The following is a 21456-nucleotide window of genomic DNA, read 5'->3' on the forward strand; positions in this document are numbered from 1 at the left end:
CTTGGTACCTTGAGAACTATCCCAATTTTCAAATTTCATGATTTTTTATTTCTCTTTTGGAGAGGTATGAAATGTGGAAACAAATCAAAATCTAGAGTAATAGCCCTATAAGGAAAGAGAATAAAGCAGGTTTGTAACTATCATGGACTGGTAGGTAATCGGGTTTTCCCCTATATGGCCGACCAAGAACAGATGGCCTTGGCTTGGATATCTCCAAATCTAGAGACCCCGACACAGTGTTCAAATGCCCCCACCCTAAAGGCAACCAACTTTAGGAGTGTGATCAAATAAAGTTAACCTTGAACACGTGTGCAGAATAATCAGTCCTGGGACAAAGCTAAAGAAGGGAACAACCAAGTACATTGAAACCTCACTGCTACCCACTCCCAGCCATGACTTCTTTATCATCCTCCCAGGAAGATTGAGACCAAACATAAAAAAAGGAAAAACTAAGGACTAACTGAGCTACCTCTGCAAACATTTCTGCCACATCCATAAGTAGCAAAAAGGGGAAAGTGTTTTCCTGTTTCATTACCTTTGAACAAGTCTTCATGTCCAAGGAAGTGAAACTACCCCCTGGTGAAACAGAGCACACTGATGTTTATCAGATTGAAAAGTCTTCATCCATCATTGTAAATATTCAGACAATAAAAACTGAACAAAATGAGTTCTCTGGAGAGCTGCCCCTCTTTTTTTTTTTTTTTTTTTTTTAAATTTTTTTTTTTTTTTTCAACGTTTATTTATTTTTGGGACAGAGAGAGACAGAGCATGAACGGGGGAGGGGCAGAGAGAGAGGGAGACACAGAATCGGAAACAGGCTCCAGGCTCCGAGCCATCAGCCCAGAGCCTGACGCGGGGCTCGAACTCACGGACCGCGAGATCGTGACCTGGCTGAAGTCGGACGCTTAACCGACTGCGCCACCCAGGCGCCCCGAGCTGCCCCTCTTAAGATTTGCTTGCACATCAGTAATTTCTGCTGAAAGTGCTGATCAGAACTGGTAAACAGTATATTAAATATTGATGTAAGAATCAGTGAAGCAGAACTTGAATGATTCAGTGTCATAAGTAGCTTTTTTTTTTTTTAGCAACAGAGATCTATTAAACAAGGTTTAAAGGAAATTAAATCAGACCTATGAGAAATATCATGTGATATAGTATTATATTTTTCATAGATTTCCTACCTCGGTGATATATTTCAGTGACTTTCCTTTTGTTTTCATTTGTGATGGTCATGGATACTTTTACCTCTTAGGGTACCAAAGTTAATGAGGCTAAAAACTTTTGGCTTTTGAGTATCAGTTCATTTCTTTCCACAAGTTGGTTTTAAATTGTAATTGCTTTGTCACCTGTGGGAATCATGATTTTTTAACTGCCTTATAAAGAAATGGAGGTTCAGCATAGCATACCTTTATTCAGACCCGCCATCTAATCAGGGGTTGGCAAACTGTGTTTCTGTATGACCCATGAGCTAAGAATACTTTTATACTTTTAAATTGTTGTTAAAAAAAAAGAAACTTTTTAAAATGGTATTTCATGCCATGTGAAAATTATATGAAATTCAGATTTCATTGTCCATAAGTAAAATTTTATTGGAATATAATATTTATTCTTTATTTAGCATCTGTCTTGTCATGGCTGAGTGGTTGCAACAGAGGCTGTGGCCTACAAAGTCTAAAATATAAAGTAGGTGCTATTGGTCCTTTGCAGAAAAAGTTTGGCAGCCCCTTATCTAAGTTTTTGTTGGGTCAGCTGACTTGTGACTTGCGTTCTTTCTCGCTTGCTGTCTCTCTCTCTCTCTCTCTCTCTCTCTCTCTCTCTCTCTCTCTCACCCTCTCACCCACACACACACACACACACACACACACACACACACACACAAAATTTCCTAATACATTGTCAGCTTCCTAACTTAAATGATTATGCTTGATTCTGAAGACTTATATTGTCATACTACAAATTTATTCTCAGAGCGGTAAATCTTTAGTTTTTTGTTTGTGAGCCCACTCTACAAAAGATGCGCAGAAATGATTTATTCCTTAGTTACTTGGAGATGATATAGTTGAAGATTTTCTGGAGAACCTTTTTCACACCAAACTCAGATATGCTTCATGGTGAGCAAATATTTAGATTAGAATTATAATGTTGATTCCCCACTTTTAAAATATCTGGAAGTATTTAGTTGGTATTTTGGGGGGCTGGCCAAAGAGGGTATAGTATTATATAACTGGTCCTACATTTATCACCTGCATTCCATTATGGTTAAATTGGCTTTCTTTTTATTTTTTTCTTACCTGATTTTTTGTTTCCTTGCTTTTAATGTTTATTTAATCATTTTGAGAGAGAGTGTGTGCAAGCAGGACAGGGGCGGAGAGAAAGGGAGAGAGATGTGGGACTCAGTCCCACAACGGCGAAATCATGACCTGAGCCGAAACCAAGATTCGGATGCTTAACTGACTGAGCCACCCAGGCTCCCCTCTTTCCTGATTTTTAATACCACGGAATCATCAGAGTACCAATTGAAAGTAATGCTTTAATCTTATAAACAAAATTTTGCTTCATTGACACTTTTCCTGACAAGTACAGCAGACCATTGACAAAGGTGCACATATTTTCCTTTCCTTCCATAAGGTTATAGTTAATAGTTTTCCTTTCTTTGATTATCAAAGACTCTCACTACAGGCAGTATTATTTTCTGTACCTAAGACTGTTTCTGAAAAGTTGGATCATTAATGATGCCTGCCAACTTGAATGTGCACAAAGTTCCTAATATACTGTTTAATTAACTTCGAGCACTCATGGATGCTTCAGTGTCGCATGTTTAGTGTGAAACAGACTCTAGACTTGGGTATTTTTTTTCCTACCCCACGAGCTATTTAGTTCTCTCTTTTTACTTGGCCTTATGCTTGAATAAACTAGACTTCTAATCTTTTAAGTTATGCTCATGTTCATGATTTCAGGGTTTTATATTATCATGTAGCTTAGACTTACTCCTTCCTGTAAGAAAACCTAACAGCAATGTGATAGAAGTTTTTTTAAAGTGAGGGTGCAAGTGGCCTAGTTCATGGCTACTTTTAGGACCTGATAGATAATCTTATTGCCTCTAATTTTCTAATTAAAATGATCCTAAATACTTCAAAAATTAAAAACAAAAATAGGAAGAAGGGGATTTGACTCCTGATTATTAACTAATAAAGGTGAATCATTCTGAAATTTCAGACACGTGCGTGTGCTCTGCAAGTTTTATCCGCCATCTTGGAAGGCTCAAAGCAGTTTCTTTCTGTTGCTGAAGACACCAGTGACCACAGAAGGGCTTTTACTCCCTTCTCCGTGATGATCGCATCCAGCATTAGAGAGTTACACAGATGTCTTTTGTTAGCTTTGGTGGCGGAGTCATCCTCACAGACCCTCACTCAGATAATTAAGGTAAGCATGCCAAGTTATCAACGGGTTCTGGATGGGTTTTCTCTGTTTCAATCTTGTATAATGTTTTACATTGTCCAAAAGTAATTTGACTTAAGAATAGAAGTAACAATTTTATTTAAAGTTATCCTATTTGTTTTATTTAAAGCTATTCTATTAAAAAAAAAAGCTATCCTATTGTGCCTCCTCGCTTGATCTTACCTACACTCTTTGTATATCCAAATAAATGATTTACTAAAAATACTCCCATATTTTTAGTATTAAGTTGTACCAGTGAGAACACAAGTGCAAGTCCCCTAAAAAAAGGACAAAAAAGAAAAAAACTGATTTTCAAATGAGTCTTCATAGACTTTTCTTTTTTAATTAAATGCTATAACATTTTGTGTCTGTGCTGTGGCTTAATCAGGCCTATTGATGGGCTATTCTTGTCTTTTGCAGTGCCTTGCAAATTTAGTATCAAATTCACCTTACAACCGTCTGAAACTCAGCCTGTTGACCAAAGTCTGGAACCAGATAAAGCCTTATATCCGCCACAAAGGTTGGTGGTAGTTTAAAATCGATTGCTCTTTTGTATCAATCAAATCTAGATTATTAGTTTTAAAAATATTGAGAGCATTTTTACAGCTCTAAGGTATCTCTACTCATTCTCAAGTTTTCAGGGAAAGCAGCTATTGCTAGAAGCCTGCTTTTGACCCCAGAAGCCCCAGTGAGCTGGAGAATTAATTGTAAAGATTAGTGGTTCTTTGCTGCTGCAGTGTAGTGACTTTAGAATTCTGGTTGAGCCAAGTGCAGGGGGCCGGCGCTGGGGGGGGGGGGTAGGGGGGGCAGTGCTCTGGTACACAATACGTAGTTTCTATCCTTAAGGCAGAAGTAAGGATGTGTGGACAATCACATAGACATCATCCTCTCTTTGGAAAGAAAAACTGGAATATAAAACATAACTGCTGTAAGATTATCTCCTCTGCAGTTTAGATAAAATTCCAGAACCTCAACTCCCCCACTTACTGCAGAGTCTTATTTCTTGTTATTTCCTGACTTACTCCCACACGTGATATATCTGTGCTATAAACATTTGCCTAGAGAACATTTGTTTTTCTTTTGCTAGCAAGCAGGCAATGAAAGTACTATGTGGTCTGTTATCCAGACCACATTCTGATAAGTTTTTCAATCAGAGTTCTTGAAGGAGGCAGTGATGTTTCTGTGATGTCATGGGAGGGGTACTAGACCTGGAGTCAGGCTGAGGGTCTGCAGCCCATTCCCATTTCCTCCATCTCATAACTGTGGCTCTGTCAGAACCGTCATTTCCTCCTAACAGGAAGACGTTGACCTACCTCGGAAGATTTTTATAAGGCTTAAAGGAGATGATGATGTATACACACGTATTACTGGACATCACGGTCCAGTTCACTTGTTTCACCAATGTGTAAAATGGGAAAGATAAATCTTGCCTTTGACGTCTCTCATGTCAGTGGCAGAAGTAAGATTGAAACAACTCAAGTCTTTGGGCTCAGTCCCCTGCTCATTCCGCTGCACCAGCTTTTCTTCATCTGTAAACTGAGAGGAGTGGACCATGTCTCACGTCCCTCCCAAGTGTCTGGCTTTGTCTTTCAGCATTTTCATGAATAAAATGGTCAAACCCTCAGAAACTTGAAAGCATAGTACAGTGAACATGTGCATATGTCTACCTAGACTTAACAGTTATTAACATTTGTCATATTTGCTTTGTCTCTGCATGTATGTATCTGTGTACATGTGTATACATATGTGTGTATAAATAGGTATATTTTTGAACCATTTGAAAGTAAACTTCTGGGGCACCTGGGTGGCTCAGTTGGTTAAGTGTCAGACTTCGGCTCACGTCACAATCTCACTGTTTGTGAATTCGAGCCCCACGTCGGGGTCCGGGCTGACAGCTCAGAGCCTGGAGCCTGCTTCGGATTCTCTGTCTCCCTCTCTCTCTGCCCCTCTCCTGCTTGTGCTCTGTCTCTGTCTCTCAAAAATAAATAAATGTTAAAGAAATTTTTTTTGTTTTCATAAAAAAATTTAAAAAAAGAAAGTAAACTCCAGACATGATATTTCATCCTGAATACCTCAGCATGCATCTTACAAGAACAAAGACAATTTCCTAAAAAACACATCCCCATTCTCACACCTAAGAAATCCACATCAATTCCATAATATTGTTTCGTATCTACTCCACATTCACATTTCACCATGTCTCAAAAAGTCTTCCCTCCCTTTTTGTGAGGACTTGGGTTCATTCCTGGTTCATGCATTTCGTGTCATTATTATGTCAGTTTAGTCTCTTCTAATCTAGAGTAGTCCCATCACCCTTTTGTTCTTTCACCACGCTGATTTGGGGAAGAGTCCAAGACCGTTGTCTTAAAGACTGTTTTACCTTCTCAGTTTGCCAGATACGTTCTTTTTTTTTCTTTTGCCAGATACGTTTAATTTTTTTTTAACGTTTATTTTTGAGACAGAGAGAGACAAAGCATGAACGGGGGAGGGTCAGAGAGAGGGAGACACAGAATCTGAAACAGGCTCCAGGCTCTGAGCTGTCAGCACAGAGCCCCATGCGGGGCTCGAACTCACAGACCGCGAGATCATGACCTGAGCCGAAGTCAGCCGCTTAACCGACTGAGCCACCCAGGCGTCCCTACAGTGTTGTTTAAATTCTGTTTCTGTCCCATGTATTTCTATAAACTGGAAGTTGGGTCTGGAGGTTTCATTGGATTCAGGTTACACAAGGACGCCATCATTCTTCATTGTCTGCGGAAATAATTGTGATCCTTGCGATAGCTGTTCCCACAGTGATAGTGATTCCCATCAACTTTGACAGATGTGAATGTTCGAGTGTCAAGCCTCACTCTCTTGGGAGCCATAGTGTCCACTCACGCGCCTCTACCTGAAGTCCAGCTCCTTTTACAACAGCCCTGCTCTTCCGGACTCAGCAATAGCAATTCAGCAACTCCTCACCTCAGTGCTCCTGATTGGTGGAAGAAAGCCCCCTCGGGACCCTTTTTGGAAGAGGCTTCAGTTAGCTCCCCTAAGGGGTCTTCAGAGCCTTGCTGGCTCATCCGACTTTGCATTTCCACTGTTGTACTGCCCAAGGAGGAGTCCTGTTCCAGTAGCGATGCTGGCTGTGCAGCAGGGAGCATCTATGAACCATCCCCCATGCGATTGGAGGCCTTACAGGTAGGAGGTTTCGTTTCCTCATTTCTAGAATGGAAGTAATCACTCTTCTTTCAAAGCATTGATTGTGAGGAGTGAGTCTATGAAAATAACATATAACTGAGCCGCAGGTCAGTGGTGTTAGAGACCTGTGTTTTAGGTGTGAGTGCTTTGTTGTTTTGGTTTTGGCGGTGGTTAGGAGAAGACTTGGTTGTAAATGTCACATTTATTCCTTTTTGTTGCAAGTCACTTTAGTGACCATAGTTTTTATGTGACAAGTTGGGTATGCTGGATTATACAGTAATTCTGAAAGACGTTGTACAGTTAAGCTTTGATTTCTGAGACTTTCAGTATTTAATTCTCCATAACTTCTCTTCCATCTTCTGTCTGCTTAGAGAAAACAGGAAGAAAACAACCCTAGATTAATTTATTCGCTTCTTTGGTACTCAGCTGTGGTCTGAGACATGGGTTTGGTCCTGGGCTCTGCTGCTGATTGGTTGATATTAAACATGTCCTTTAACCTTTAACTTTTTTAGCCTTAGCTTCTTTAGCTGAAATATTCAGTTAGTACCTGCCTCAGAAAATTGTTCCCAGGCTTGAATAGTATTGACAACCTTAATGAAACACATTTCAAAAATTATAAAGCACCGTGAAGTTACATGATAGAGTTAACTGATTTCAGTCATAAAATAAAGATTATGGTTGTTCATTTCATTCAACATCAGATTCCTGCCTACCCCTTGTTAAATGTGAGTGGTTTCTGAAATATGAAAACACTTTTCTGGATATTGCAGCCCTGCATTTAGGTCTTGAGGTTATACCTCTGTTCTCTTTGCAGGTGTTAGCTCATCTGGCCAAGGGCTACTTTTCAATGGCTCAAGTGTACTTAATGGAGCTTGGAGAGGTGATTTGCAAGTGCATGGGGGAAGCAGATCCGTCTATTCAGCTTCATGGAGCAAAGGTAACTTTGATGAAAAGCCACCTGCTATTTTCTTCTCTTCCTTTATGTTCTTCCCTCTGTTCTATGTCTGTCAGTTCTGAGGTTTCTTAAAGGGGTATCAGGTAGGGAAAGTCATACATTCCTTCATTTTCAGCTCGCCAGAGAAACCCAAAGAATTCATTTGGTAATAAATAAACAATATGTTTCTGGTGGTTTTGCTCCTGAAAGAATGCCTCTGATGTCAGAGTTACTGAAAGAAGAAAGAAAATTTGGTTGGAAACTATTTTTCCCTTTGATTTGAGGTCGTCTCCAAACAAGTGAGGTTTTCTGCCTCCGTAATTCAGATTATCAAATCTGCTTTGATAATCTATATTTCTTTCGCCTTGGCAGCTTCTGGAAGAACTGGGGACAGGCTTAATACAGCAGTATAAACCAGATTCTACCATAGCTCCTGACCAGAGAGTGCCAGTCACCGTGGTAAGTACACGTTGTTCAGTGCTCTCCTAGTGCTGCAGTCAGTTGTGAGGCTCAGTGATGAAGTGAAGTAAACTGTGTAGTTTCTTCCAGTGTCAAAAACTACAGCTAATGATATGTGATGACAGGAGACTAGCATGAATAAGATTTATTTGCATTTCTGTTTATTTGCAGTTCAGTATGTGGTCAGATTGTGTGTAATGTACAGCCAGCAATTGAAAAACCAGTATTTCTTTCGCATAAAACCTCATCCTGCCCAAGAGGTAGACTAGAATGGTGGGAAGAGCCAAGGATTTGGAATCTGAAGACATGAGAGCAAATGTAGGGAGCACATTAATGGATGTGTGAGCACAGTTTCCTCATAAAGAGGAATAATAATCTGTAACTAGATTGAATAAAATGTAAGGCTGCTGGCAAATAGTAGGTGCTTGATAGATGTTGATTCCCTTTACTCCCTCACCACCCCGCTCCAGGATTCCTAGTAAATTCCTGTGACCTTAGGTTGTTTCTGTTGTCTCCATACTGCGCCAGTTCTTTGGAGGAGGAACACGTGACCCTACCAAAAAGGGCTTCTACTTGGTGCCAAAAGCAAAGTCAACTCAACATTAGTGGTGTTTTTTACCTTCTGCCCTCTTCATCCTGCCCATTCTTTTCCCTTTGCAATTTCCATCATCCCTGCAAGCAATTAAGAATATCTAGCCCTAGTCCTTTCCTGAGACTGCCACTCAAGCTGAAACGTCACCATTCACAGGGAGAGGAGTTGAGCTTTGCTCAGACAGACCTGGGTTTGCACCTGGACTTCTCCCCCTGCTGGTCAAATGACTGTAGGCATCACGTTCAGGTTTTTTCATTTGTAAAAAAGAGATATACTTTCTATATTACTTGTCAGTTGCTGAGTAGTAAATTAGCCAAAACACTTAGCAGCTTACAGCAATATATATTCTCTCACATAGTTTCTGTGGCTCAGGAATTGGGAGTAGCTTAGCTTTGTCCTTCTGAGGCTGCAGTCAAGATGCTGGCAGGGGCTGCAGTCAACTGAACTTGACAGGGGTTTGAGGATCTTCTTCCAACACAGCTCACTCACATACCTAGCAAGTTAGTGCTGGCTTTTGGCAGCAGCCCTCTCTTACTTCCTTCCCACACGGAACTCTCCAGAGGGCTGCTTGAGTGTCCTTGGATATGTCAGCTGGCTTCCCCCATAGCAAGAGAATCAAGACAGAGCAAGACAGAAGCTGTGGTGTTCTTTTTTTTTTTTTTTTTTAATGTTTATTTATTTTTGAGAGAGAGAGAGACACAGTGTGAGGGAGGGGAGGGGCCGAGAGAGAGGGAGACACAGAATCCGAAGCAGGCTCCTGGCTCTGAGCTGTCAGCATAGAACCTGACATGGGGCTCAAACCCACAAACCGTGAGATCATGACCTGAGCTGAAATCAGACGCTTAACCGACTCAGCCACCCAGGCACCCCTGTATTCTTATAACCTCGTTTTGGGTTTGTTTTTTTTTTAAGTTTATTTATTTATTTTGAGAGAGAGAACACATAAGCAGGGGAGGGGCAGAGAGAGGGGGAGAGAGAATCTCAGGCAAGCTCCGCATTATCAACGTGGAGCCTGACTTGGGGTGTGAACTCATGAACTGTGAGATCATGACCTGAACTGAAATGAAGAATTGAACACTTAACCAACTGAGCCACCCAGGCATCCCACCCTCGCTTTGGAAGTTTCACACTGTCATTTCCACAGCACCCTACTGGTTACACAGGTCGGCCTGTACAGGGGCTAGGTGGGGGGCCACCTCCTTAACATTAGGAGGCAAGAATCTGTATGGGCCATCTTGGAGGCTGGCAAGCATACCTGTCTAAAGTCTTCTGGTTTGGGGTGGGGAAGGCCCAGATTGGGTTTCTAGAAACTAGGATTTAGGGGAGGACAGAATTGATGTGTGGGACACATGGCAAAACTTGGGACTAAATTCGTGGGGCAGAAAGTAGAGACTCCAAAACCACAGACAGTTGCAAATGCACCTGAAATCCTAGGATTTTTAGAAAGCATGGGAAGGAAACGGTTCAAGGTACTCTTCAGATGCCTGCCTTGAGAGCTTTAATAAAAGTGAGGTATGGGCGCCTGGCTGGCCCAGTCAGTTGAGCGTCCAACTTCAGCTCAGATCATGATCTCACAGTTTGTGAGTTCGAGCCCCACATCAGGTTCTGTGCTGACAGCTCAGAGCCTGGAGCCTGCCTCGGATTCTGTGTCTCCCTCTCTCTCTGCTCCTCCCCTGCTCACACTCTGTCTCTCTCTCAAAAATAAATAAAGATTAAAAAAAAAAAAGGTAAATCTTCATAGTACCCACAAGAGAGCCCAGTGCTCAATTTAAGAGTCTCCACTGTGCACCTGACACTGTGCAAGGAACTTGACACACAGTGTTACATTTTACTGTCACCAAGACTCTGCCAAGTAGACATCTTCACCCTGTGTTATTGAAGAGGAATCAACACTTAGGTTCAGGGGCTTGCCCAAGGTTGCAGAGATGGGAAACAGCCACTGAAGGATTCAGCCCCAGCTCTGCCTCTGGATCTGGTGCTCTTTAGACTCTGGCACATGGCCTCTGGGCTGTGCAGGGCCCTAATGCCCACTAGCAAGTTGCACCATATGTTTGTGCCTCAGTTTCCTTGTGTGAAAATGGAGATAATGACACATACTTCATTTAGTTGTACTGAGGATTGAAATGGGTAGATATGTGTAAAGCTTAGAGCAGTGCCTGGCGTGTGAGAGGCTTTCTGGAAAACACAAGCCATGGCCGCCGTTACCACCATCACCCCCTGCCCCTCCTCATGATCATCATCACTCCCATCACTCCGGCCACCTAGCTGTAGCCAGCTGTTTCCTAGTTCCTAAAGTGGAAGGATGCAGTCATTGTTTTCTTTTTTTTTTCTTTTAATTTTTTTAATGTTTACTTATTTTTGAGAGAAGGAGAGAGACAGAGCACAAGCAGGGGAGGGGCAGAGAGAGAGGGAGACACAAAATCCAAAGCAGTCTCCAGGCTCTGAGCTGTCAGCACAGAGCCCGATGTGGGGCTTGAACTCGGGAAAGACAAGATCGTGACCTGAGGCAAAGTTGGCGGCTTAACCGACTGAGCCACCCAGGCACCCCTGCAGTTGTTTTCTAAAGCTCCTTCCCCTGCTGTGCAAGGACTAGCGGAAGCATTGACAAAAGGCTACTGCTTTAAATTTTTTTTTTAATGTTTATTTATTTTTGAGACAGAGACAGAGCATGAACGGGGGAGGGGCAGAGAGAGAGGGAGACACAGAATCCGAAGCCGGCTCCAGGCTCTGAGCCATCAGCCCAGAGCCCGATGCGGGGCTCGAACTCACAGACCACGAGATCGTGACCTGAGTTGAAGTCAGACGCTTAACCAACTGAGCCACCCAGGCACCCTGAAGGCTACTGCTTTAAAGAACGTTGCATTACTAGGGCCACCTGAGGTAGTCTTAGCGGCAAGTTGGTTCTGCTATAGTGTCTGGGGCCACAGCTGTAACTGTGCCCCTGATCCAGGTGGTGATGTTCTGGACGATGATGCTAAACGGCCCTCTGCCCAGAGCCCTGCAGAACTCAGAGCACCCGACCCTGCAGGCGAGCACCTGTGACGCCCTGTCTTCCATCCTGCCCGAAGCCTTCAGCAGCCTGCCGGTAACTCCAGGAGTGTTTTCTCACCTTACGTGGTGCCCCCGAGCAGCAGAGCTTGAGTTTGATTCAGATTCGTTGTCATCTTGAGCCGGTATTCAGCATCATTCCTGGCTTGAGTGTGGGGTGAGGGCGGTGGAAACACTTCAAATCTTAATGTCTCAGAGGAGCCTTTCTTCCCTGTCCTCGGAGGGCAGGTGAGGGAGGAGGCTTGGAAGAGACGTTTCAGAAAGACTTCAAAACCAAGAGTTAGGAGGACCTGGGTTTATCTCTTCCACTCCACTCCCTGATTTTCTTAACATCTCTAACCCTGAGTGTTCTCATCTATAAAATGGGCACAATGTAATAACACGAAGTGTGAGCAGTACTTGGCCAGTGCCCACCACATGTATATTCAGGCTGCTCCCCTTCTTTAGTCCTCAGTGGCATTTGCATGAATTAGCTTTTATAAAGAGGCTGCTTTCAGGAAGTAGGAGAACACGGTGACCTAACTCACACAGTGGGAAAGGTTAATGGTCACAGGTGCTGTGTGTGCCCAGCACCAAGCAGGCACTCACCCAATACCTGGATCCGCGTTGCCCCTCTGCTCTCTGCTAAGGTAGCCTCAAGGTCTCCCTTGTGTTCAGATGCAGACACGTCCCAGTCGCGTGTTGAGGACAGTGGCTCGTGGTTCTTTCTTTCTCACTTTCCCTTCACCCACCTTTCTCACTACAGAGCGACAGGCAGATCCTGTGCATCACCATGCTGCTTGGGCTGAACGACAGCAAGAACCGTCTAGTGAAAGCGGCGACCTCGCGGGCCCTTGGAGTCTATGTGCTTTTCCCCTGTCTCAGACAGGTCAGAGCAAGCCTGCACAGCCCTTCTCTGCCTCTGTGATAGGCCAGGGCAGTGTTGATTTGGGTGCATACAGAGCTTCTGAGTTGGACAGTAAGGGACACCAAATTGCTCTTAGTTTCTTTAATTGCTACTAAAATACGGTAATGCCTGTAAGTTCATTTATTTCTAATTATTTAGCACACTGCCCAGGACCCTAGATTTACATTAATGAATAATTGAAAAAAAAAGGAAGTGGGATATTGCCATGGGATAATAATAATTTAGAAAGCTGATGTAGAGTTTTGGCTAAGAAGCGAATAAATTTCTTTTTCACTCTTAGTTGTGACATCTCACTGTGAAGTGTGTAATGAATAGGATGTGTTTTAGAAATGCATTTCATTGTTAGTGTCATTTCCCAAGGTGGAAATCAGTCTAAGCACAGAATTCATGGATCACTGTCGCAGACCAGGTTATAAGATGTTCAACAAGAGCAAAATCCATAGGCCCCTCGGGTGTGCATGGCACATACCAAAATCCCAGAAGACCTTCCCCTGGGGTTTTAATGAGTGTCCACATTATAATAAGTAGAATAGTAAATTGAGTAAATAAATTTTGATTTTCAAATAGAAATTGTGGTAAAGGCTTATATCATTGTCTGAAAATAAATTTCAGAATTTCTAAGGCAGCTGTGTGAGCTCCCAAAGTAACTACAGTGTTTTATTTTCTCTTACAGGATGTCATATTTGTTGCAGACACAGCGAATGCAATATTGATGTCACTTCAAGACAAATCTCTGAATGTCCGGGCCAAAGCAGCCTGGTCCCTGGGCAACTTGACAGACACTCTGATTGTCAACATGTAGGTGACTCAGCTCATTTCCCCTGGGTGACTTCTGAGGTTGAGGTCCCAGGATGTTATCTTTGATCTCTACTATAAAAGAACAGTAATTCTCCCATATCGTGTAGTCAGTCTTCCTGCTTTGTTGTGTTTTATTCTCCTTCAAGTAATGAGATTAGTAAGTCGTTCTTTATATATACACGTGTATATATATACACGTATGTGTTTGTGTGTGTGTATTTAATACTGTATGCTGATATAAGTAACGTATCCACATTATAGAAAATGTGGAAAATACTAAAGTAGAAATTCAAAACCATAATATAGGTCGCACTACTCTTTATCAAATTTGTAAGTTTTCAGAGTAATTAAAAAAAAAATTGAAACAATACAAAAGGGGTCATCAGTATAAAGCCTTCCTCCCTGAGGCAGCTATTGTCCCTCAGGTACTAGTGCCCTGCTTATCATTGCTTAGTTCTCCCATACAGCATGTCTAAGCATCCTCCCAACTTCTGCTGGCTTTTTATAAATTGTTCATTACTATTACATAATCACCACTGTGAAGTGATTATTTAACCACTCCGTTACCGAACATGTGCATTATCTTAGGCTTTTCTAAGCAATGAACATTTTTGTACATAAAATCTTTATTTCAAGATACACCTTTTGGTCACATTCCTAGATGTGGACCTACTGGGTCAAAAGGTATAAACTTTTAAGTTCTTGATATAATCGGAACAGATTTGTTGAGCTGTTTTCCCACATTTTTATAGTTCTAAGTGAATGCCTCTGTATATGTATATATTTAACTGAGTTTTAACTTTTAACGTGTTTTGTCTGCTTTGGATGGAACAGGGAAACCCCAGACCCAAGTTTCCAGGAAGAGTTCTCTGGTCTCCTGCTCTTGAAGATGTTGCGATCAGCTATAGAAGCGTCCAGGGATAAAGACAAGGTAGACCCACAGCAAAGCCTGGTATTTCTCCATTAGATACTTAGTGTATTATAGTTGTATCCCCCAAATGTATCCCTGTTGAAAGGAGATCAAGAGAGTACTCAGGTATAATGTGGCCTACTCCACACTTATACAGTTTCCTTCCTGTCTCCTGTCTCATGAAAAATATCAATGCTCTTTGTAATACTGCTCCATGATCTGTCCGTGTTTGTTTTAATATTAGTCTGCTTTTGGTTTTTGTTTTTGTTTTTTTCTAAAAAATCTTTCAGTAGAAGTGACAAGTCAGAAAAATGAACAGCCCTTGGCTTTATATAGCTCCCATTAGACTAATAAGTTAAAAGCATAGAAATGGGTTTTAGGGTCAGGTAGACATGGTTCAAATCCTGGCTTGCCCTTTAGTAGCCGGGTGACGTTTGGTATATCATTAACTTCTCTGAAGGTCTGTTTCCTCATCTGGAACCTGGAAGTCATTACATCTACCTCAGTGGCCTCGGAGATGCCTTGTGTTAAAGTACCTAGCATGATACCTGACCCATACTGAGGGCTTAATTTAGTACAGTGACTCTGAAAACCTGGGAAGCCCTATGTGGACTAATCTGTTCAGAATTTCTGGGACTAGGGCCTGGGAATTGGTTTTGGAGAAAGAAAGCTCCTCAGATGATTCTAGTGTGCTGCGAAGGTTGAGAGAGACTTTCTAATGGAAAAGTACTGGGCTGAAATTTTGAAACCTCGCCTCTCCTCGTCACCTTGCTGCAAACCAGATTTGCACTGTAGCCTCTGGGTCTTCCACACGGTCTCTGTAAAACGAGGAAGACAGACCTCTCTGGAGTCTAATCCAAAAATACCAGTGAGGAGCTGTGGAAGACCTCACCTCTCTGATGGCATAGGCTGTTCAGCACATAAGACCTTGCAGAGTTTCAAGAAGCCACACTTTTACAGGCTGCTGTTTTCATTGGCTTTCCGACTTTAAGCTGTCCAAGACCTCCTGTGTTTTTTAAAGCTGAAATGATACTTTCTGTAACATGTCTTTGGCAAAGCAGATTTCGAATGCTTTTTTTTACATTTTATTATAGGTAAAAAGCAACGCAGTGCGGGCCCTTGGAAATTTGCTTCATTTTTTGCAACCGTCTCATATAGAAAAGCCCAGGTTTGCTGAAATCATTGAGGAGTCTATCCAGGCCCTCATCTCTACTGTGCTGAATGAGGCTGCCATGAAAGTCCGATGGAATGCTTGCTACGCAGTGGGGAATGTATTTAAAAATCCTGCTCTTCCATTAGGTAAGAAGGTGTCTCTCTGGTGCAGGGCCTCAGGACAGCACACTCCAGCCTACAGTAGTATTCAAGATGTTCCTCGTAGTTTTACTTATCACATATTAGAAAAAATGGAAATGTTTCGAATGCCCAACTTTAGGGGAATCATAGTATATATCATAGTATACATATTCAAAGGGATCCTTTAGAATTATGTGTACAAAAAGTTTTTGATAATCTGGGAAAGTACTTCTGATGTTAAGCAAATTAAAACAGGATATGCAGTTGTTTCTACGACATGATCTCAATAAACGGGTGGAAAAAAGAATGAAAGGAAATTAGCCTAATCATTAACGGTGGTTGCCTCTGGAGGGGATGATGAGTAGGACTTTTGTCTGCTTTCATTTTCTATAAGAAAATGTTGTTCTAACAACCGGGGGGAGGCGGGGAGGGCAATGAAGGAGAAAAGCTGGCATGGAAGAAGAGGTACAGATTGGAAATCCCAAATGAGCCCTTGGTACTGAAGTGGGCTGCTGTGTAGGAGGGCATCTCAGTAATGATGTGCCGTGCACCTTGATAGAGCATCAGTGGCTTATAGCTGCTTAGGCATATAGGTCAAAGCCTCCCAATTCCCATTCCCTCTCCTTACCAGCATTTGCCTTATACATTTGTCTCTGTGACAAGATTTGAAACAAGTTATGTTCCTGGAGAGGTAAAACCATTCTGGGCCAGCAGAGCATGCATCAGGTTAGGGAGATCTGGCTCTACTCCCCTTTTATTGCCACGATCTTCCAGCCAGGGGGTGCCTGGCTGGCTCAGTTGGAAGACCACGTGACTCTTAATCTCAGGGTCATGAGTTTGAGTCCCACGCTGGGGGTAGAGATTGCTTAAATAAATAAATTCAATTTAAAAAAAAATGCTCCCGGGGCGCCTGGGTGGCGCAGTCGGTTAAGCGTCCGACTTCAGCCAGGTCACGATCTCGCGGTCCGTGAGTTCGAGCCCCGCGTCAGGCTCTGGGCTGATGGCTCAGAGCCTGGAGCCTGTTTCCGATTCTGTGTCTCCCTCTCTCTCTGCCCCTCCCCCGTTCATGCTCTGTCTCTCGCTGTCCCAAAAATAAATAAACGTTAAAAAAAAAAAAAAATTAAAAAAAAAAAAAAAAATGCTCCCAACCGAGGGCTAATGGAGAAGTAGCTTCATGGCGTTTTCTACAGAGGAAATAACCCAAAGTGACCTTTGGAGTTGGAGCTCATTAAGGTGGATGTCTGCCTGCCTGCCTTCAAAGATAGCAAAGAAGTTCGGAAGGGCTGAAAGAGGGAAGCTGAATTCTTGTAAAAAAAAAAAAAAAAAAAAAAAAAAAAAAAATTTAATATTTATTCATTTTTGAGAGAGAAAAAGAGAGAGAGAGACAGAGCAGGAGTCGGGGTGGGGCAGAGAGAGAGCAGGACACAATCTAAAGCAGGCTCCAGGCTCTGAGTTGTTAGCACAGAGCCTGATGCGGGGCTCAAACCCACAAACCATGGTAAGACCTGAGCTGAAGTCAGACACCTAACCGACTGAGCCATCAAGGCGCTCCTAAAAAAAATTTTTTTTAATTAATTTATTTTTGAGAGAGGGCATGAGTGAGTGAGGGGCAGAGAAAGAGAAAGAGAGAATCCCACACAGGCTCTGCATTGTCAGCACAGAGCCCGAAGCGGGGTTCAAACTCATGAATTGTGAGATCATGAGCGAGCTGAAGTCAGATGTTTAAACAGATTGAGCCACCCAGGCACCCCAGGGAAGCTGAATTCTATTCTACTGTCCATCTTGAGGAATAAGAGCCACCCCAAAATTGAGTGGGGAGTGGTAGTTCTGATGAGGAAGAAAGCAGGCTTATTTCCTGGGACTGACCAACAGGAAGGGAAAGAAGACAGAAACTGGGACATCATCTTCTCAAAATTAGAGAATTGCACCTTTGGTTAATCTGAGTACTCTGTTCCTTAGTCACTGCCTAGATAGTACCTTCTTTTTCTTTGCAATAAAACACATGACTTGCTATGTCCAGAGCAGTGTCTGGATGCTAATCTGGGTGATGAGATATTTTTTTGTCATCATGAACAAGGCTGGGCATACGGTTGTGCAGTGTGTGCACTGCTCAGAAGCAGGCAACTGAGCACAAGTGGCACTACAGTTTAGTCCGAGCTCCTCAAGCCTTACCCCCGTAGGACAGCCTCTTCCCAGAGAAGAAGCCTCTTTCACTGTCGCCAAAGTCCCCATTTAGAGTAGCAGAGGCCCCCATGTGTGCAGCAGACTGTTTAAGGAAATGGGAAGTTTGGGAATCCGTACTCAGCCCCTTCTCTAGAATCCCACAGTGAGTACTGGTCACCCTGATCCTATAGGGTTAGCGTGAGAATTGAATGAAAACCTAGTGTCAGCTGGAGCATAAGTGTGTATTTCCTCCACCCTCTCCACTCCCCTGCTTGTTTCTAAGCCTTCATCTGTTGTAATGCCGGTGGGTTCTTTCTAGGAACAGCCCCGTGGACCTCCCAGGCCTACAACGCCCTGACGTCGGTTGTGACATCATGCAAGAACTTCAAAGTGCGCATCAGATCTGCCACTGCCCTTTCCATCCCAAGCAAGAGAGAGCAGTATGGGTCAGCTGAGCAGTACGTTCAGATCTGGAACGCATTGGTCACTGCCTTACAAAAGAGCGAAGACACCACAGACTTTTTGGAGTTCAAGTACTGTGCCAGCCTACGGACCCAAATCTGCCAGGCACTGATCCACCTCTTGAGTTTGGCCACTGCCTCAGACCTGCCCTGCATCAGAGAAACCCTCGAATCGAATGGGGACATGGTGCAGTCCTTTATCCTACAGTTTTTAAAATCAGGAGCAGAGGGAGATGATACCGGAGCACCCCACAGCTTGCACGAAAGAGACCAGATGGTCAGAACGGCCCTGGAGCACATAGGCAGCATCCAGGCACTGGCTGGCGACTCAGCCAAAAGGGCCATCATGGACTTTCTAGAAGATACCCTCACCATTTATTTTGACTCCTCTGGATCACAGGTAGCACTCCTGGGACTGACAGATCGGTGAATGGTCTGCCATACCTTCCAGGTGTCGTGGTAATGGAAAGACCCAAGCTTGAGTATCAGATATGCAGGATTCAATTTTAGGGGCAGAAACAACCCATTCAATTTTATTCAGAATGGGCTCACATCTATTTAAATTTTTCCCAAAGGGCTCAACCACTTTAGGGAGTGGTTCCGCTGCATTGGCCACAGTCCAGGTTGTTGGAACCTCTGACCTGTGCAGCCGGGAGCCGGGAAATACGGTCGTAGGGCGGGCTGAGCAGACTGGACGGTTGCGAAGGGTGTTTGGCCTCAGACACCAAGATAAAGACAAAAAAAACGAAGGAATTTAGGAATCGTTATGTTATATATTGTGTCTCGGAATTGTTTTTCTTTTTGTAATAAACTAATGAAAACTAGCGTGCCCATAACCTTCTCTGTTTTTAGATCAAGTTGCGTTTATAGAAAGCCTCAGGCAGAGCTGATGTTCGGCCAGTCTGCACTGGTGTAGCTGCTTCAGTTGCTAAAATACTGAGAAGTTCCTCACAGGCTGCTAAACAGCTACTGCACTGAGCTTCCCAGGTACACACCCTGGAAGCCCTCCGTGTGCCTCCCCACGAGCTGCTAGCTAAAGAGCTGCCTCCTGGCACCTGGCTGCCACCCTGGGCCCGCGTCCAGTTCACCGTAGCCGCACCACCCGCTTCCGTCTCAGCTTCTAAAGTCCCCGAGGAGAGCGTGGTCCGTACACTAAAGGTATGGTTGTTTCACCACCTTTGCATCTGTGCCTTAGAAAAAGAGTTCTCTAATTTAATTTAGATGGTTATAAAGCTTTTTAAACTATATTTTGATAATGTCTAAGCCGTTATAAAAGTGATTTCTCCCTGAAGAATTATTTACATTTAAATTTTGCATTCCTCTATTAACCACCAACACTTTATGAGAATTGATTTCAGGTAGGAACTTCAATCCACAAAAGAACCAACTAAAATTACTCCATACTTATATTTGATCTCGGATAAATAAAAATCAAGATACATAGAATGGATTTTGGCAATACATTATTTAACTGTTGTTATTTAGCTTAAAATTCATATTTTAGGGCATACATATGTCCTCAGCATTTCTCATTTGCCCCTGAGTTGCTCTTTTCCCTCTACTGTGTTGTTGATTGTTCAGGAAATACTATCCAAGCAGACAGGGGAACAGATTAGTCCGGTAACTGAAGGCCCACTTTTCCATTGGTAGAGTGCCAACCAGTTTCCAAACAATTAGACTATGGTACAGTAAAAACACCCATGTAGAACATTCTTTAAAGTTGCTTTTCTTTGGAGATGACTCTGGACACGAATTATTACAGAGGCCTAGGGAATGAGTTGAACCTGTACTGATCCTAATGATGAATCTTGGAACTTCCTTCTCTTTAAGGAATATGTTCTGAGCAGCAGCTTGTTTACTTGTCCCTGTCCTAAAAGTAAAAATGTGGCATAGATACCCACTGTTTGGGGGGCTTTCACTGGTGACCTTCTTGATAAAAATATTTGTGAAATGACTTTGAGTGGTCTGATTTGATGATTTGCTCTTATCCTTTGTTTATCTTGAATAAAACTTCATTTTTTGAAGAAACTTTCACTTCTGTACAGGTTTCCTTGTCTCTGAAAACAGGTGCTCATATGCAGGGAAAGCCGAAGGGTAAGCACTTCTAGAAACTCCAGGAGCCCGGGGTACAGCTTCTGTCTGGATGGGATGCTGGTTCTCTCCTTGCCGTAGCACTGTGGGTGTACCCCAAGGGCAGGGGCTCCCACACGCCCTGTGCTGGTGCCTCAGGAAAGCTGCCATTGTGAAAGGAAGCCTCACAAACAGTAAAGGGTTAGAACTGATTCTGATGCAGAAACAATAGAAAGTCTGGCTCTGATGCAGAATTCTAATTCAGAACACCAAACTCTGAACTTTCTTTTGATGTTTAAAAGGGAAAAAACCAGGGGCGTCTAGGTGGCTCAGTTGGTTGAGCGTCCAACTTCAGCTTAGATCATGAGCTTGTGAGTTCAAGCCCCGCATCGGGCTCTGTGCTTACAGCTCAGAGCCTGGGGCCTGCTTCGGATTCTGTGTCTCCCTCTTTCTCTGCCCCCGCCCCCCATCTTCGCACTCTGTGACTCTCTCTCTCTCTCTGTCTCTCTCTCTCTCTCTGTTTCTCAAAAATAAATAAACATTTAAAAAAATTAAAAGGAAAAAAAACAGGAGAAGGGGCTATCCAGGTACAGATGGCTAGAGCCTCTGTTTAATAAACTGACAGCATGATGACACCTTGCTTACTTTTGAAGTTGTCTGTGACCACTAAAAGCCACTAATTCCGACCCACTTGGAGAACTTGAGGAAGGCACACGCTATAACCTGTTGTATGTTAGTAGTTCATGGTAAAGCAGGGGTCCTATGGTGATTACAGGGCAGCAGAAACCCCCCCACCGTGGAACACCAGGGCAAGAGCTTCCTTGATTTTGACATCTGTGCGTGAACACAGACCCTGAGCTGAACATCACCGTCTTTCCAGCCTAAGAGTTCTGTGAATTCTAGCTACTCGGCTTCATTTGGCCTTCACTTTGTGAATACAGTGCAGTGCTTCAGAGCCCAGGGTTGAACCCTGGCTCTGCTGCTTTCTATCTGTGAACATCTTGTGCCTCAGTTTTCCCATCTGCAAAAGAGGGATAATAGTGCCTACCTCATAAGGATATTATAATGAGTAAATGAGTTAGTATGCGGAGAGTTCTTCAGACAGCTTCTGGCACCCAATAAATGTCAGATACTTTTTTTCCTTGAACTTTCAGAGCACTAGACAGAAATACGGTCGACATACCATGACCTTTCGTGTTGGTAAAT

At 43.1% G+C, this 21456-nt stretch overlaps 1 protein-coding gene across 2 annotated transcripts in view; it reads left to right on the forward strand.

Annotated features, from left to right (window-relative positions):
• Positions 1-19621, forward strand: part of HEATR6 (HEAT repeat containing 6) — a 35354-nt gene extending 15733 nt beyond the window's left edge. The window contains exons 10-21 of one of the 2 annotated variants that reach the window (XM_030296062.1): positions 3217-3423; positions 3859-3958; positions 6260-6615; positions 7430-7552; positions 7922-8008; positions 11551-11685; positions 12394-12516; positions 13229-13353; positions 14188-14284; positions 15358-15562; positions 18039-18580; positions 19033-19621. In XM_030296062.1, coding sequence (XP_030151922.1) covers positions 3217-3423; positions 3859-3958; positions 6260-6615; positions 7430-7552; positions 7922-8008; positions 11551-11685; positions 12394-12516; positions 13229-13353; positions 14188-14284; positions 15358-15562; positions 18039-18580; positions 19033-19050 — 2118 coding nt within the window. In that variant the 3' untranslated portion in view covers positions 19051-19621. Of the gene's footprint in view, positions 1-3216; positions 3424-3858; positions 3959-6259; positions 6616-7429; positions 7553-7921; positions 8009-11550; positions 11686-12393; positions 12517-13228; positions 13354-14187; positions 14285-15357; positions 15563-18038 lie in introns of both variants that reach the window. The other variant, XM_030296061.2, reaches the window with a different exon arrangement.
• The last annotated feature ends 1835 nt before the right edge of the window (positions 19622-21456 follow it).

Source organism: Lynx canadensis, chromosome E1 (genome assembly GCF_007474595.2).
Source record: "Lynx canadensis isolate LIC74 chromosome E1, mLynCan4.pri.v2, whole genome shotgun sequence".
NCBI lineage: Eukaryota > Metazoa > Chordata > Mammalia > Carnivora > Felidae > Lynx > Lynx canadensis.